Source organism: Colias eurytheme, chromosome 25 (assembly GCF_061535395.1).
Source record: "Colias eurytheme isolate Ceu_HAF_F1 chromosome 25, ilColEury1 Martin Lab GWU primary, whole genome shotgun sequence".
Classification (NCBI taxonomy): domain Eukaryota; kingdom Metazoa; phylum Arthropoda; class Insecta; order Lepidoptera; family Pieridae; genus Colias; species Colias eurytheme.
The window spans coordinates 2583272-2599579 of record NC_143004.1 but is presented as its reverse complement, the minus strand read 5'-3'; the positions used below and the strand labels follow the sequence as shown (position 1 = coordinate 2599579).

Genomic DNA, 16308 nt, shown 5'->3' with positions numbered 1-16308 from the left:
TATATATAAATATATAAGTAATCTAGGTATTTCCAGTTTTAACAGGTCGTGTTGAACACTGATATAATATTCTATGTAACTGTTCATATGTTTATGAAATATGTATTAAAATATGTCTCCTTTATTCATACTAAATTAAACAACACAATACACATGTATCTATATAAATCTAGTACTATAGAAAAATGCATCTGCTTAATAATATAATATACGTACTAATCTGTATCTTTGTAAGTAATAAATATGTATGTTTTACAATAAATATGTATTTTTATTAATAATTACGAATGTAAACACATCACAACAACAATTACAACAAAATATGCTCTTGGTATTGAATAATTTGTATTAACTAATAATGTAAAGCTGCCATAAATATTATAGGTTGTAAAAATTATCTAATCATTTCTTTTGTAGGTCGTTGGTATTTTGATCCCATACACGCATTGAACGGTGAAGGAAAACATCGTGACGAAACCGGCACGTCGAAGAATCAAAAGTTCGACGACATTTGACATCCGCCAACCCGCACTTGGCCAGCGTGGTGGATAATGGCCTGATACCTTACGGGAGGCCCGTGTCCTTGCAGTCAGCAGTGGGAACATAATAGGCTGATGATGTTGACACGCATAAAGAAGCAGATATACTAACTTCTAAAGTCAATGCAAAAAGGTCAGTCCTTTTAGGAGAATTGGTCTATGGAGTATCTCAATAAATAATACATTTTGGAATTCAATTAACCCTTTTACCTAGTTATTCACATTTACCACCTATACCTACTCTAACTAATGATTCGACATTTATGGCAGCTCTAGCATCAAATCTTATTTACTATGATATTATTGAATCATGCGGCAGAATGTATCTTTGCAATTGACTAATGCATCTCTTTTATAACATTAATTGACTAGAAGACGGTTATACGTCTTTTGTAGGAACATAAATGATCCAAACTTTCCTTCCATTTATTATCCTTTCGATAACTACTTGGCTAAAAATAATTATATGCAGAATAAACTGAAAATCAATTCGGAGGAATCTGAACAATATATACTAATAATATATCTATCTCCTTCTGGCAAGTTTTTATTTTGGATATAATTAATTCCTTTATGATTCCGAATATTATTAATTATTCAGGACAAAATCTGAGCTGAATTCCAATTACATTCAATGAATAACTGTCCTTATCAATATTTTCTACTTTTCCCTTACCATCTCATCTTATTTCTTTATAATGGCAATACACAATTCTTTCATAACTACGACTAATATATGAACCTGATATTCTTTATACTTACAGATATCTTTGTACGTTCACCATCTCCTCGGTGCTCTTTCTTCAATACCTAACTACGACATAAATCCAAATTTACTTGGATAAATAATTTATTTGGCTTACATTCCACAATTACAAAACGTCACAAAACCAATATTCTTAGCCTGCTCTGAACATTTTTGGACTAAAAATGCCAAAACACAATCTATGCCCAACTTGGGCATAGATCTATTCACTTCTCTCTGAGATAGTAAACACTTCTGGTGTATGTCATCGTTCGTTCTTCTTCCTACCTAAAGGTATCAACCAGGGACCATTTAGGGAATCTTCTATTTGGCTCTGTGATTTTCCTTTAGTTTCTGGGAGGGTTAGATAAATGTATCCTGCTCCTAGAAGAGTAATTGATGAACAGATGTAGTATGTAGCGTGGAGACCGAGGGAAAAAGCGATGGTTCCGTAGTACCGGAGGACTAAGAAGTTACTAAGCCACATCCATGTGATGAGGAAGCTTGATGCTAGGCTTCTTACCTGAAAAGATTAATAAAAATGTTTTGAATTAATAAACTCTTTTAAAAATACTGAACATTATCGCAATTGAATTAACCTTTTGGTTGGCAACAGTTCAAGTTAATTTTGCTCCTGCTGGGGTTATTTCAATATGATAAATAGCAGTATAAGTGTTTAATAGCAGTTTGATATCTCCTAATTTAGAAGTTCATTTTGACAACATCTACAAGCTATTGCCTAAATACTAAATTATACTCACATTAACTATAAATAACTCCGATATCAACACATAAGGCACTGATCCAAGGCCTATATTGTATAAGAACAAGACCATAGACAGTAGAATCACGGGCAGCCATATTGACAAGTCTTCTTTCTCTATGCTGTGTTCGAATTTAACAGATTTCCAATCATCTGTGGTATTCGTTTCTAGACCAATTCTGTACCAGGCTTTTGTGTCATTTGTAAAAGAATCATTGTATATAGTTAAATTTTCGGGAATCTCTATTCGTTCTCTTATACTCTTGTCTTTGGTGATTTTCTTGTAGGATAAGCGGTGCTTGTAGAAGTTTATTTGGAAATGTGGATCGCAGTAGACGCCCAGAATGGCTAAGCAAAATGCTATGCCAGAACACGACCAGAGTAGTAAAGTCTGAAAAATAGAAGAAACAAGATGGTTATAGCATAGAAAAAATAGATAAAACAATGATTTAGAAACAGATAAAGAGAGCGGACTGTAGTGTTTTGTAATTTAAAAAAGTATAAGTTTGTGTTCACATCTTTTAACTTTTAATGTTTAATGGTTGTGCGGTTAATCCCGGCAGTAACTTATTTTAGATCTGCTATCAGCTATGCTTTATTTTTTTTGTAAAATCGTATATTTATAATCTTGTTGATGTTTAAAATTTCAAAATAATTAAAGAGCTTTATTGATATTAGGTATAACGTACCTTTCGACCAACTTTATCCACAGTAATGGTGGCAACTGCTGCTCCCAGCACTAAAGCGGTACCACACAACATCGAACCAGCTTCTGACGTTTCAAACAGATGGCGTGGTAAGGTCCTGAAAGGCAGAAGAAACCAAGATATTATATTTCAGTATGTTTGTTTCCCTATTATTAATTTATCGAGTTATCTTATTTCACTTTCTGAACTAACTGCCGCCGAACGCCGTCGCGTTCAGCACGGGTATCTGGTGCGCACAGTGACGCAGTACAGCAGCGGCGAAGCTGTTGACAGCGATACTGTTCGACTCACCCGTTGTATATAGAGCATATTGAATATGTTCGACTCACCCGTTGTATATAGAGAAGTTGTACGCCGTCGCGTTCAGCACGGGTATCTGGTGAGCAGAGTGACGCAGTACGGCGGCTGCGAAGCTGTTCACAGCGCCCGCGCCGCTGCCAGCCGCCGCGCCGATGACCACGAAGCAAGAGAAGAGAGCACGACGGGATCGACGGTGGCGGACTGGAAGGTATTGAGCGCGTCACACACGGTGAAAATACTATAATAGATTCTCTAATATAAAATATTACAGTATCTTAAGGTATCAGCGTTCTGACCATCATTTTTCAGACCCCTGTAGAACCGCAAATGACCACAAATGACCCGAAACACTGACACAAAATTTCGGGTCATTTGTAACAGTATGGCTGTTCTACAGGGGTCTTAGTACGCAATGACAAAAAGAAAAATGATGGTCAGAACGCTGATACCGGATACCTTAGGATACTGTAATATTTTATATTAGAGAATCTTAACATAAAATATTATAGTATCTTCACCGTGTGTGACGCGCTTTAAAGACAGATACGTTTTATTTTAAAACTTTATTAAAACATGTACCCGGCTCCGTCTACTGACAATTTACTAGAAAAAGTTAATATTCGGGAAAGAAAAAACTGCGAGCGTAAACTGACAACGCAAATCATACAATTTCGCTACGACAAAGATAATATTATGTACCTATTTACAAAAAAAGCTAATTTGATAAGCTTAATGTATTCCTGTAGCATAAAGAAAACCAGAAACAAAGCAAAGACTCTTCTACTCTCTAGTCCAGTTTGTCGAACACCACATATCGTAGATACCTGTGTTATTATGTCAATAAAGATTTATTTATTTATTTATAGAAGTAATAAACACTCACACAGCTCCCTACACGCAGATTTCTCACTCCTCTCACTCCGCTTATCCGACGTAGACTCCAGACCACTGCCCCTCTTCAGCATTGGTTGGAACGTTTCGGAGTCGTATCGCATGACGTCACGCCGCCCATAGTCCGACGTCCGGATACGGACCTCCTGCTGCTCGATGACGTCAGTGAGGTCCTCTCGGAAGTCCGAACCGTCGAACCAGCACATTACTTTTGCTGCTTCCTGAAAATTACATATTATAATATTATCTGTGCTGATGTGATTGGTCTATTAAAGGTTCGTAAGAGTAAAACAGGATGTGTAATAATGCTCTTGCTAAGGTTTTGCTAATGTAATACCTACTATTATTCTTATATGAATTTTGATTTCCTAAATAAATATAAATCTTATTTTGTTTGAAACAATTATTTAATAATATGATATTTTGCCAAGGAGATGCATGAATGTGCTCTTCCCGTTCGCGTTATTGAGACAAACAATTTAAAAAACTGCATTATTTTTCATTATTATTAGGAAGAAGTCGTTTATCGATTGTAATTTATAATTATAATTCTGCAAAGCACATGCTATATAAAATTATTAAGAATTTTGCTGTGCATACAGATATTATAGAAATATCCAAGAGTTTATATTTTTTTTAATCAACTATACTTATTTGTTCACTCATTTATAAATTTAGGTTCCTCACCTGTATCTTCCCCGCATTGATAAGGAACGACGGCGTCTCCGGTAACCATAGCAACGATATCAACAACAGGAGAGGAGGCACTGCCATTGACAGAGATAGCGCGTGCGCTGACAGCATCCCACCAGCGAAGTAAGCGAAAAGTATGCCACAACTGTAAATATATTATTATTTATTATTAAAATAATGTATTATTATAATATGAATTATTCATGATTTGCTGTTACGAATTCGATTATCAATTATTGGCTATGCATGAAATTGTAATGAAATCAAATCCAATTGATTACTTAATAGCGAACATCAGACCAGCAAATTTCAAACCTATAATTCGCGAAAAATTTCTATGTCTGCTTTGAAGTTGAAAGACGCGGCGCTAAAAAAATAAGCTGCTGTTAAAGTTTTAGCTGCTTGCAAGATAACAGTGCGCATCTTGTGTAACTTGCATCAACTTCAGAGCGAACGAGAAGTTTGGAAAAACGTTATTTTTTTCATGAAAATTGTCAATCGAACTTTGTATCGAATAGAAGTTTCTAGAACAAACCTGCAAGCCAAAGCGGGCATAGCAGCGAGTCCCCTCGTCCTGGGCGCTATCTCCGCACAGTATAGCGGGGCCAACGCGAGCGCCCCCGCGCCCCCCGCGCCCGCAGCGACCCGCGCGACCCACACTCCCCGCGCCCCGCACCATGCGGCTAGCGACCAACTTATCTTAAAAGAACATAGATTTAAGAGCCTTTTTGAAAATAAACATACTTTTCTAGAAGACAAAAATACGGTTAAACGTGTTGAACGAATTCGTGTTACGAAGCTTGTGTTATATATTTTGTTCTCGAAAAAAACGTCATCGATCTACGTCCGAAATAGAAGTAAATGACCTACTAAATTAAATAACAAGTATTAATTATTTTTTATTTATTTCAACTGCTTCAATAATGCTTATATAAATAGCTCAACTGGAAATACTTACAATAAAACTAAGTCCTATACACAGCGCGCCGACTTTCCTCCCCTTTACATCGGCTAGTACCGCGAACATTGGTGCCGCGGGCAAAGCCACGAGGCAAGGCAGTGCGGCGAGCCATGCACCTCCTGTGAGCGCCTCGTTCCCTAGTACTCCTGATACCCAGCCCGTACTGCAGCCGTGGGTGAAACAAGAAAGGTTATCTGGAAAATAAATAATTTATTAATGAATCGTGAGTTGGAATCCTGTAGAGTTGACAACGATGTTAAAATACATATATATGTTAATTTTAACAGTCCATTATTATTATTTAATGCATTATTTAGAAAATAATGGTGAAATCGGGTCTTAACCTGTCTATGTAAATGGAAAATTTAATAATTTAACGATTTTTTGACTATGAATTTTAACGATTACATCAAGGTTTAAGTACTAGGTTTTCATCAAGAACGAGAGCTTTTCTGTAAAAAGCAATTAATATCAAAACTTGCTTTATCACAGCAATATTCCATAATCCATTTAAGCGAATTTTACCTCAATTACGTACACTAATTACAAAATTAATCAATTCAGTAGGGATGTGGTCAGTGGCCAAGTCATTGAATATTCATAGTGTCAGTAATTACACCTACACATTGTCACAGGAAATCACGTAGGATTCCTTTGAAATTTAGATCGTTATAACCTATTTCTTATTAGTTATTATCCGACTTTTTAATGTGAAGATACTAAAATTCTACAATTTAAAATAAGATAATGTTTGCGCAGTTTCCTGATATGTTATGCTTAGCTTATCTGTCAGTTAAATAAAAAGACGTGTGACACTCGGGGACTGCCGCGGTAAAGCTATTGCATAGCATGCTTTCAAGCCACACCTCCGAGCCCGTCGGAGTGGGGAGCGTGAGGTTTTTTCGTTACGGAATTTCTCGATTCGGTCCCCGCGCTCAAGGCCCGCGATAGAAGCTATGCAATAGCTTAAAAAAATTGTATGAAATACTATCACATTCTAACATGTTCCGTAGTAACTATTTATTACATATTCTCTATCTATGTATACTAATATTATAATGAGGTAGGATTTGTATGTAAGGTTGTTTGTAACGAATTGTCTCAAAAAGTTCTAGAAGGATCTGAATGATATACTTTACAGTTATGTAGATGAGCTATATAATTACTTGATCTTGCCCGGGTTCGTACTCGGGTAAAACCGCGCGGCACAGCTAGTAATCTATGTAAGTCTACAAATTAAAACATAACGTTACGCTAACTTTGTTTTCAGAAAGACAATTTTGTGACTAATGTTTTCATCGAAGTCATATAGACTGAGTCATGGTATACAAATAAGTATACAATCAACCGTATCGTATGATTAAAATGTAGACTTCAGAGTATCCAGTGTTCAAAAATTAAGCAAATAAATGGATTGAAATTTTGAAAATACTATTTATTCAATCTAATTTCTTATGAAGATTCGTACACTTTACGCTTTAGCGAGCCTGATTTTAATTCATAAGTATATGCATAATAATCAAAACTTTATATTATAAAGCTTTAAGTTTGTTTGGTTGAACGCGCTAATCTCAGAAACTACGATTCCGATTTGAACGATTCTTTCAGTGTTAGATAGCCCATTTATTGATGAAGACTATGGCTCTATATCATCACGTTAAGACCGATAAGAGCGGAGCAATGCGGGAAAAACTGCGCGGCAAAGCTAGTACTCACATAAAACGAAAACCAGACTTCAGAATACACAATTAAAAGGAAGGAATGAAACTTACAAACTGAAGAAGCAATAACTCGTCGTACTGAGCCCCGCCATCGTTTTGACGCTGTTCTTTCAATGCGATTTCTGTAACAAAAAATAATAATTATCCGACTTTGAAAGAAGGAGGTTTATGTTTTTCGAGTGTATATAAGTATGTATGTTTGTATAATTTTATGGCACGCCCTACAATCCAAACCGCTGGACGTAAATTCAGACAGGGAATATTAACTGGTTTGTCTATATATTATTTAGTAATGGTTGTATACGTAGTATATTATTATTAGTCTGTGGTAAGGGGTATAATAATATTAAAAAGGATTTTAATGCTTAAAAGGATGTCTCAATGACTGATATAATTGTAAACATATTTGTTACTGAATAAATATTTTTGATTTTTATTTTGATTTTTATTTTAATAACTTTCACCAGCATAGAGATTTTTCTCAAGACATTTTAATACTTTAAATAAATTCTTATTTACAAAGAAAGAAACATGTTAGGTAAGAAATTATTTTTATGTTTTATAGGTCACAGCAATTAAAACGTGTAGGATTTATTTCAATAGAGCTACATAAATACTGAGGAATTGGCAGAAACCTAAAAGCCTTGTAGCACTAATTGAATTACGGAAACTATAAGTTCTGGGACAATTTTACCACAAATAAAGACAAACAACACTGCAAGCTATTTTTTACTTAAAGTTATCTTCAACGTTAGATACTGAAATAGGATTTTATGTAAGACTTCGCCCGTGGCAGATTACTTAAGAACCATCCTCCATCATGGAGCATCAACCATACTTCAAGGAATATTATAAAAAGAATTAACGAAATCGGTTCAGCTGTTCTCCAGTTATGCGCTTACCAACACATTTTGCGATTCATTTTTGAATTGTTATAGTATAGATTCTAAAGATTAAATGTCAAAGGAAATTCATATGGCAATAAGATGTTTTGCCGCGGTAAATAAAATATAGACCGGGAGATACTGACACAAAATTTCGAGTCATTTGTAACAGGATGGCGGTTCTACAGGGGTCTTAGTACGCAATGACAAAAAGAAAAACGATGGCGTGAACGCTGGTACCGGCGGCTTAGTCGCGTGGGCGTTAGTCGAACTCGTCGGAAAATAGCGAAAGTCAAACGATTTGTAACAGTATGGCACTTATTTTTCCTGTAAGTTTGAGGATCAACAAATATAAATACAAAATTTCAAAGATCTAAGTGTTGGAAATCCTCACTTATATAAATTAATAATAAATTAAGTTTTCAAGTATAACAGCACTTTTTCCCCCTACTAGAAGTATGGCAAATATAATAATGGTCACATTTTATCAAATACTCTCCAAAAATCCAAATGCAATACTGATACAAAAAGTTTGGCGAAATAAAAATTTTTTGCAGATTTTCGGCGGTATGGCGACCATTTGGAATCGTCCGAAAAGTATGGCATGGCGATTTTCGTAAATGGCTGCACGACGATAGTTACCTGTGCAAAAGTTAGCCTGGTACAAATGGTTGAATGATTGTTTTATTTAAATCAACACATTCGTGTCGGTATGGCGGGCTGTAAGTCACACCGGAAAAGTATGGCATGACACTACCGCCTACTACTTTTTTATGGGCTATCGGTAAATTCTAAAATTTTTGTGTTACAAATCGTTTGACTTTCGCTATTTTTCCGACGAGTTCGACAAACGCCCACGCGACTAAGACACCGGTACCAGCGTTCACACCATCATTTTTCTTTTTGTCATTGCGTACTAAGACCCCTGTAGAACCGCCATCCTTGTTACAAATGACTCGAAATTTTGTGTCAGTATCTCCCGGTCTAATAATATAACACTCAAATCTATTTATCTCTCTACACAAAAATCATACAATATATTCTCTCCTTTGCAAAGTGAAAGATATACTAACAAACAAACACACTTTCGTATAATTTGAATTAATATTAGTTACAATTTCCAGGGTACAAACATTCCCATCAATTTCTATCCCATTTTTCATTCCTCAAGTTGTGTTTTATGACAAAAAGTAGTCTATGTCCATTTTCAATGTCTCGTCTATTTCATTCCAATTTATCTCTATAAATAACTAAAAATCAATGTTATTTTACTGATAATATCATTCCCACAAATATCAAATTTAAGACGTTTATCGATTATTTAGTTTTCGTAAAAGCTGAGAAGTGGAAAGATATTATTATTACGCTATGAAATATTTTACAGTAAATTATTGTTCAAAGGCGATATTTGACGCTCATTATAATTATTTATTATGCTCTACCACAGCTCTACTACCAAAGATAATCTCATTTAAGCTATAGAATTATAATATTAAGTTTTATATTAGTGTATGAGTTATAAGATCATTCAATTCACGAAGTACTTACCTAAATGAATAAATAATATAAAAAAATTGTATAATTTTTTACCCGGACGATGCCGGGGGCAAAAGCTCGTACATTATATTTATTTCAATTCTTCTTCATTTATGAGTACCTAGTTCTTTAAACGCGTGAAAGGCAAAGCTTTATCCATATTCACCAAAAAGCCTCATTACGCCGAAAAAAATATTAACGAAGACTACAGAAATGAACTCCATTTTCGTGAAAAAACCGCTTTCACGATGATTTCGGTTAATAATCGTGACCGCTAAGTGGATCTATTGATTCAGAAACTGTGCAATCGACTGTGGCATTAAACGCTTTTGACATAGAGCTGTGATTGGCGTGGAGATAAATGTCGTGGTAAATTATTGTTTTGCTTGGGTAGGTAGGTACTTTTTTATTGGGTATTTCCATAGAGTTACTTCTATTATTTAACTTACCGATTATTATATTTAAATTGTGATAAAAAAAAATATTGGCATTGGTGATAAAGACGTCTGAGTTTTAATCTAAAGTTTTGTAAGAAGGTACTATTTCTTTATTTTTATTTGTTTTTCTTTTATTTACGTTAAACATAGACCAAGTTTTTATTTTGCTCGTACTATTAAATAAATTATATCATCGAAGTTAAAATAACTAGGGTAATGTTGATTTGATTATATGACGTGTTCAAATCCACAGGGAAATTCATGCGTTGTATGATTACTAAATATACTATGTTATACAATTACTAGCGGTCCGCTCCGGCTTCGCCCGTGGTACATATGAAAAATAGATGTTGGCCGATTCTCAGACTTACCCGATATGCACAGAAAATTTCATGAGAATCGGTCCACCCGTTTCGGAGGAGTATGCAGACTAACATTGTGACACGAGAATTTTATATATAAGATTAGTCTGGATATACTTTTGTGATAGTTATTCTGTCTGTCACGTTTTAACGCTTAAAAAATTGAAAAGGTTTTATGAGAAATAGATCAGTTGATTTTGGATATGGTAAGTTTCCCCTTAATGGCGATGGCAAATGAAAACTTATATAGGGAATTTAACAATTTTCCCAATCTTATACTAGATATAAAGAGGTAATAAAAAATTGTAGAGCAAAGATTTTCGATTTGTTTGTAACAATTAAAATCAAATAATACTCGACCAATTGTAAAAGTAATTTTACCATTCTAAAGTTTCATCATTACGGTTCAGGTTCATTTCTGTTCATTGGTTCATTTCAGTAACAGGCATTTTTTTATACCGGACGAAGGTAGGACGAGTGGCTAGTAATATTTAACCATTTATCTATGAGAGAGCAAATCAATATCGTTTAAATAATCTATGAAGATACGGCACAAGAAAAACGATCAGGAAAATCAATACCCAACAAATGCTGTCTTATTTTTAACCTTAAATTACCTCCAAAAAAAGGTTAAATTTCATACATTATTTCAAGTTTCAAGCTAGAATTTATCGTTCCGCTTTTAGGTTACACTGAATAATAGATTAGAGAAATACCGTCATAGACAACACGTGTATCTAATTCGTTATTTTTAGTAGTTATTTTCGTATATTGGTAAAGTTTCATAATTCTTTGGTTCTTTTGTTTATATTTTGGGATGGAAGGATGGATAAGTTTTCGCTATCTTGGAAATGGATTTGCGAAAGAAGTTTTACGATTTGTATTTATTAATAATAATAATTGTATTATGAAATTAGTTTTACAATCTATGACCATAATAAGACCATAATATACTTATTTAATTATACCAGGTGCTTCTTTTAATTTAAAATTTAATTCTGCTTCGAGTTCATGTTCGAGAAAGATACACGAAGAAAACAAGAAAAGCAAGTTTAAAATTTCACAAATTATAATAATCATCATGTTCATACTTTGTTAAAAAAAATATTTTGAAAAAATTAATTTGTACCAAATAATAATTGATGCATATACATACAATAACCGAAACGTTGATCAAATTAAATTCTTCCATCACCACTTGTTTTCATTCCAGAATATTCTTTATACCTAGTTGGTCACTTCATGTAATATTAATGAGGTGGAATGCTAATTCTGTGCAATTCTTCCGCTAGGCGACGCCATGTTGTGTGGTCACTGCCCACTGGTCAGGGTGAATTCATGGAGTAGATTTTTATAGAACTTTATTGTTACGTGATATGGAAAATTGATAGGGTTTTAAATGGAAAATTGTTAATATATTTTTTAATATACAAAATCAATAAAAAAATGTGTGCGTGTACTAGTGTACCTACACACGTAAGAAGTGAAACTTCTTTATGACCTAATTTTTCAAAAAATAATTTACTATATGCAACTTTACAGAAATACGTCGAATCACGCGTGGTAGGGATAAGAAAAAGATGGCGCGTAACGGAAAAATGTCACGCGTAACGAAATAATGTTACTTACACTAAATTTTTTTCCAACCCCGATAAAGAAGTTTCTCTTCAAAAAAACAAAAATACACGCACTTTAGCTCATATTTTTAAAAATATCATCATCATAATTATCATTCCAGCCTTTCAGGACGTCCACTGCAGGACATAGGCCTCCCCCAAAGATAAGCTAATATTATTGTATTGTCATTGATCATTGATAAGTGGATAAAGGAATGACCAGAGATAAACATACTTTTTTATGAAAAACAAAATGTAAAAGAAAGTAGACCATTTTTTTTGTAGACAAATAATTTTAAGCATAACGTTTTTCAATAACAGCGGTATATTTCAGCTTAAACACAGGTAAAACCGAGATAAATATTTTTTTTAAATTAAAAGTTAAAATACTTACCTTGTTAAAATTAGTAAGAACTCAGTATCAGATTATCAGTTTTATACGACTTATAATATTAGGACATTTATCATTTCTTTACAATGTGAGCAAAATCAGCCTTCTTAAAATGTTTCCCGCTACTATTTTCAAGTGAAATCTTTTCCCTTGGAAAAGGGACTTGACACATCGTTAATTTGACAGACAAAATGGCGGGCCAATTTCTTATCTGTGGAAGGAGATTCGAGTTTAGAAAAATACAAATACGAAAAATATAATCTGTATTCGTGTTTCATATGAATAGCATAATTTGAATTTGTACAATTCTTATCAACTTGTTCATGTAAAAGAAAATTACGTATATAAATTTCATATATTTATTTACTCAATAAAACCATTTATATTATTACCTAGATATAGTTTACTCAATGCATTATGATGATCTCTTATCTAAAATACAACATATTTTTAATAGACGCTTTTCTTCTTACTGTTCATGTTTAACTTTGCGTTTAAAAATTTGCAATTAAATGCAATAAAACTCTTAAAATAAATTGCTAACATTGCCATGTTATATAGAACTGTAACATTAAGTCATAAGTCATGATAACATTCTGTAACTTCTACCAAGGTAAGATAGCAGCTAGAATGTACATTTCATTAGATTACGTCTCAAGCAATGATAAGCAGGCATGCTATAACCTAGAAGAGATACTGGATACCCTGTTGTACATTTATGCAAAAATGTATTGTAAAGACTCAACGACGATTCTAAAGATTGACGAAAATTCAAAACTCAAAAATATACAAAAAAAAATGTGTGCGTGTACTAGTGTACACACGTAAGAAGTGAAACTTCTCTATGACCTTATTTTTAAAAAATAATTTACTATAATATGCAACTTTACAGTCTACAGAAATACGTCAATAACGCGTGGTAGGGATAAGACAAAGATGGCGCGTAACGGAAAAATGTCACGCGTAACGTAAAAGTGTTACACATAATTTTTTTCCAACCCCGATAAAGAAGTTTCACTTCAAAAAAAACCTTTACACATTACTTTACACTTTACACTTACTAATACCACTCATGAAACATACGGTTAGAGACACCCGTCTCTAACCGTAGTTACAACCTTTGTTACATGCTAAAGATATATCTTTTGCTAATAAAGAGTTATCAAAATTGGTAAAGTAGCCTTTAGGTTTATTCATAGAGCTACATTAAATAGAGGTGCACACATTCAATAACTCATTACTCAACTATGGAGTTTCTTGCCGGTTCATCTCCATAGATACTGCTTTCCGAATCGGTGGTAAATGGTAAAAATATGTACCTAATGATTCAAAAGTGCTTCTAGAAGAAGTCTAATTGAATAAATAAATGTTTGAGTTTGAATAGAGTCAATATAAACACGAGGAAACCCACGTGCCAGGGTAGTTAACTCACAAACCTCCAGTCGAATAAACATTGCTCTGATTAACCTCCCCTGAGAACGGACCGTGTTAGGTTCGGAGATTACCAATATCAAGATTGACCTGTATTGTTCAATTTCTATTTAGATATACAACACGTTTTGTGTTCTACTATAACGCTTTAGTTTGTCGTTTTATTGGGGTTTTGATAGTATTCTCTGTATGCTGTAGGCTGAAGCTGATTTCTAGGAGTATTTTGATTCTTAACTTGCTGTAAATTTAAAGATTGTGCTGGGAAACTGTAATAAAGAGCTATGTTGGTCAAAATGTTTAAAAAGCAGTAAAAATAGCAGCAGCTGATTCGTAGAATACAATATTTTGAACGGAACTTGCTGTAGCTATAATTGTATTGAAAAACTATGATGAAGAACCGAGTTGGTCGAATTGTTCTTTCAAAAGCAGTATTTAAATGAAAGTCAGTAAGTAGGGGCGGTAAATGAAACATAATAATATAAGAACTTTCCCGTAGTGTTTAGATAGGTTTTATGTATTTCTTTCTGCTCTGTTGATCGATTTTCTTTACTAGTTAGAATCTATATCATGTGCCTTCCCGCTTTCGTGTTCGAAGTCTCATGTGCATGTTTGAAGGTCTAACCTGTGTAAACCTAGGACCTCCTTGTTATAATCCGCCACAATAATAACTAAAAGGACATAATTTATATTAATATTATAAGTTTAAAATAAGTGTGGCACTCGAGGACTGCCGCGGTAAAGCTATATAGCATAGCATCGCGTCGCTGTGCCGGTTGGAGTGGGGGGTGTTAGGTTTTTTCGTTACGGAATATTTACATTCGCTCGCCGCGCTCAAAGTCTGAGATAAAAGGTATGCAATACAAGATAAATTGTTCTTAGTACTTTCGTTTCACCGCTAATTTATAAAAATTCAGAGAAAGATAAACTACAAAAATTAAATATTTGTGTTGTCAGATAATATTGGTCAGGGATTTGGCGCTATGCTCAACAACTTAGGGCTTAAAGTTACTAATGTTTGTACGCCTAACAGTTCATTTAAATATATGATCAAATCACTGGATCATTTCAGCTTTAATAAGAATAATATTGTAATTATATTATATGGGGATAGTTTAAATATAAATAATAAGGATATTGATGTAGGATTAAAAAAAATGTTAGATATTAGTAGTAAGACTAAATGTAAATTTATGTTGTGTACCTTGCCATACCTACCTGGTTTGACACAAGAACAAAATAGATTAATTCATAATATGAATTTAAAATTGTATAACCTAACAAATCATCATCGTGATGCATTTATTTACTTTGACATTAACTCATGTATTAAATCTTTTACTTTGACAAAGAATACAGTGTATCTGCCATATAGATATAAGCGTGAACTTGCTATGTTAATAGCATATAATATTAACCAGTCTGGTACATGTTCGGTATCAGACCATCGATCTACTATAATTTTATGTAGTAGTAATTTTATACATCAACCTAGATTAAGTGTAGACAGACAATCTAGCCCTAAGCTAGATTTAAACTAGTATATAAGACAACAGCTAAGCAGTCTTTTTCCATTGTGCATCAAAATATTCAAGGCTTGGCTAGCAAATTGTTAGAAATAGAATTGTTTCTGAATGATAACAATATTAAAATATTTTGTGTAACAGAACATTGGCTTAAACAATGTCAGTCGTTAGTAAATATTGAAAATTACAAATTAAAAAGTATATACTTTAGGACACAGGCTATTCACGGAGGTTCTGTTATTTTTGTACATGATAGTGTAAAATGTAAAGAACGAACTGACATTGTTAGTCTTTCTGTAGAACGGACCATTGAACTGTCCTGTGTGGAGCTGGAGCGTTATATTATTGTTTGCGTTTATAGACCCCCTTCCAGTGACTATAATATGTTTGAGACAGTCATGGAAGAAATATTAAAGCGTCTAAGCAGGAGTAAAAAAAAAGTTATAGTATGTGGTGATTTTAATATTGATTTACTTTTACAAACACAAACGGCTACACGAATTGTTAATTTGTTTCAGTCATTTAATCTATATAAACTTTTTAACGAACCCACACGAATTACACCTACTTCTGCAACTTGTATTGATAATATATACTGTGACTGCATCTGTTTAGAGAAAAATATTCTCAATACATTGACTTCGGATCACTGTGGCCAGAAAGTAGTTTTTGAATGGGATTGCATACCTACATTTAACCCGTGACGCGTCCGGCGCACAGCCGGCACCGATCCCGATAGTGTCAAGGGAGTTCACGAAATCTAGCTTTTTTATGACTACCGAGTTTGAAAATTTTATTTACCCTATTG

The 16308-nt window shown here is 33.8% G+C and overlaps 1 protein-coding gene across 1 annotated transcript in view; it reads right to left on the bottom strand.

Moving 5' to 3' along the window:
- Window positions 1–1216: 1216 nt before the first annotated feature.
- The window catches only part of LOC149897488 (uncharacterized), a 28369-nt gene continuing 13277 nt past the window's right edge, over window positions 1217–16308 (bottom strand). Inside the window, exons 2-10 of the mRNA XM_090116514.1 lie at window positions 7372–7442; window positions 5597–5793; window positions 5174–5337; window positions 4633–4783; window positions 3938–4166; window positions 3084–3255; window positions 2737–2851; window positions 2046–2438; window positions 1217–1807 (exon numbers count right to left, since the gene is read on the bottom strand). Coding sequence (XP_089972640.1) covers window positions 1550–1807; window positions 2046–2438; window positions 2737–2851; window positions 3084–3255; window positions 3938–4166; window positions 4633–4783; window positions 5174–5337; window positions 5597–5793; window positions 7372–7442 — 1750 coding nt within the window. The 3' untranslated portion in view covers window positions 1217–1549. The remainder of the gene's footprint in view (window positions 1808–2045; window positions 2439–2736; window positions 2852–3083; window positions 3256–3937; window positions 4167–4632; window positions 4784–5173; window positions 5338–5596; window positions 5794–7371; window positions 7443–16308) is intronic.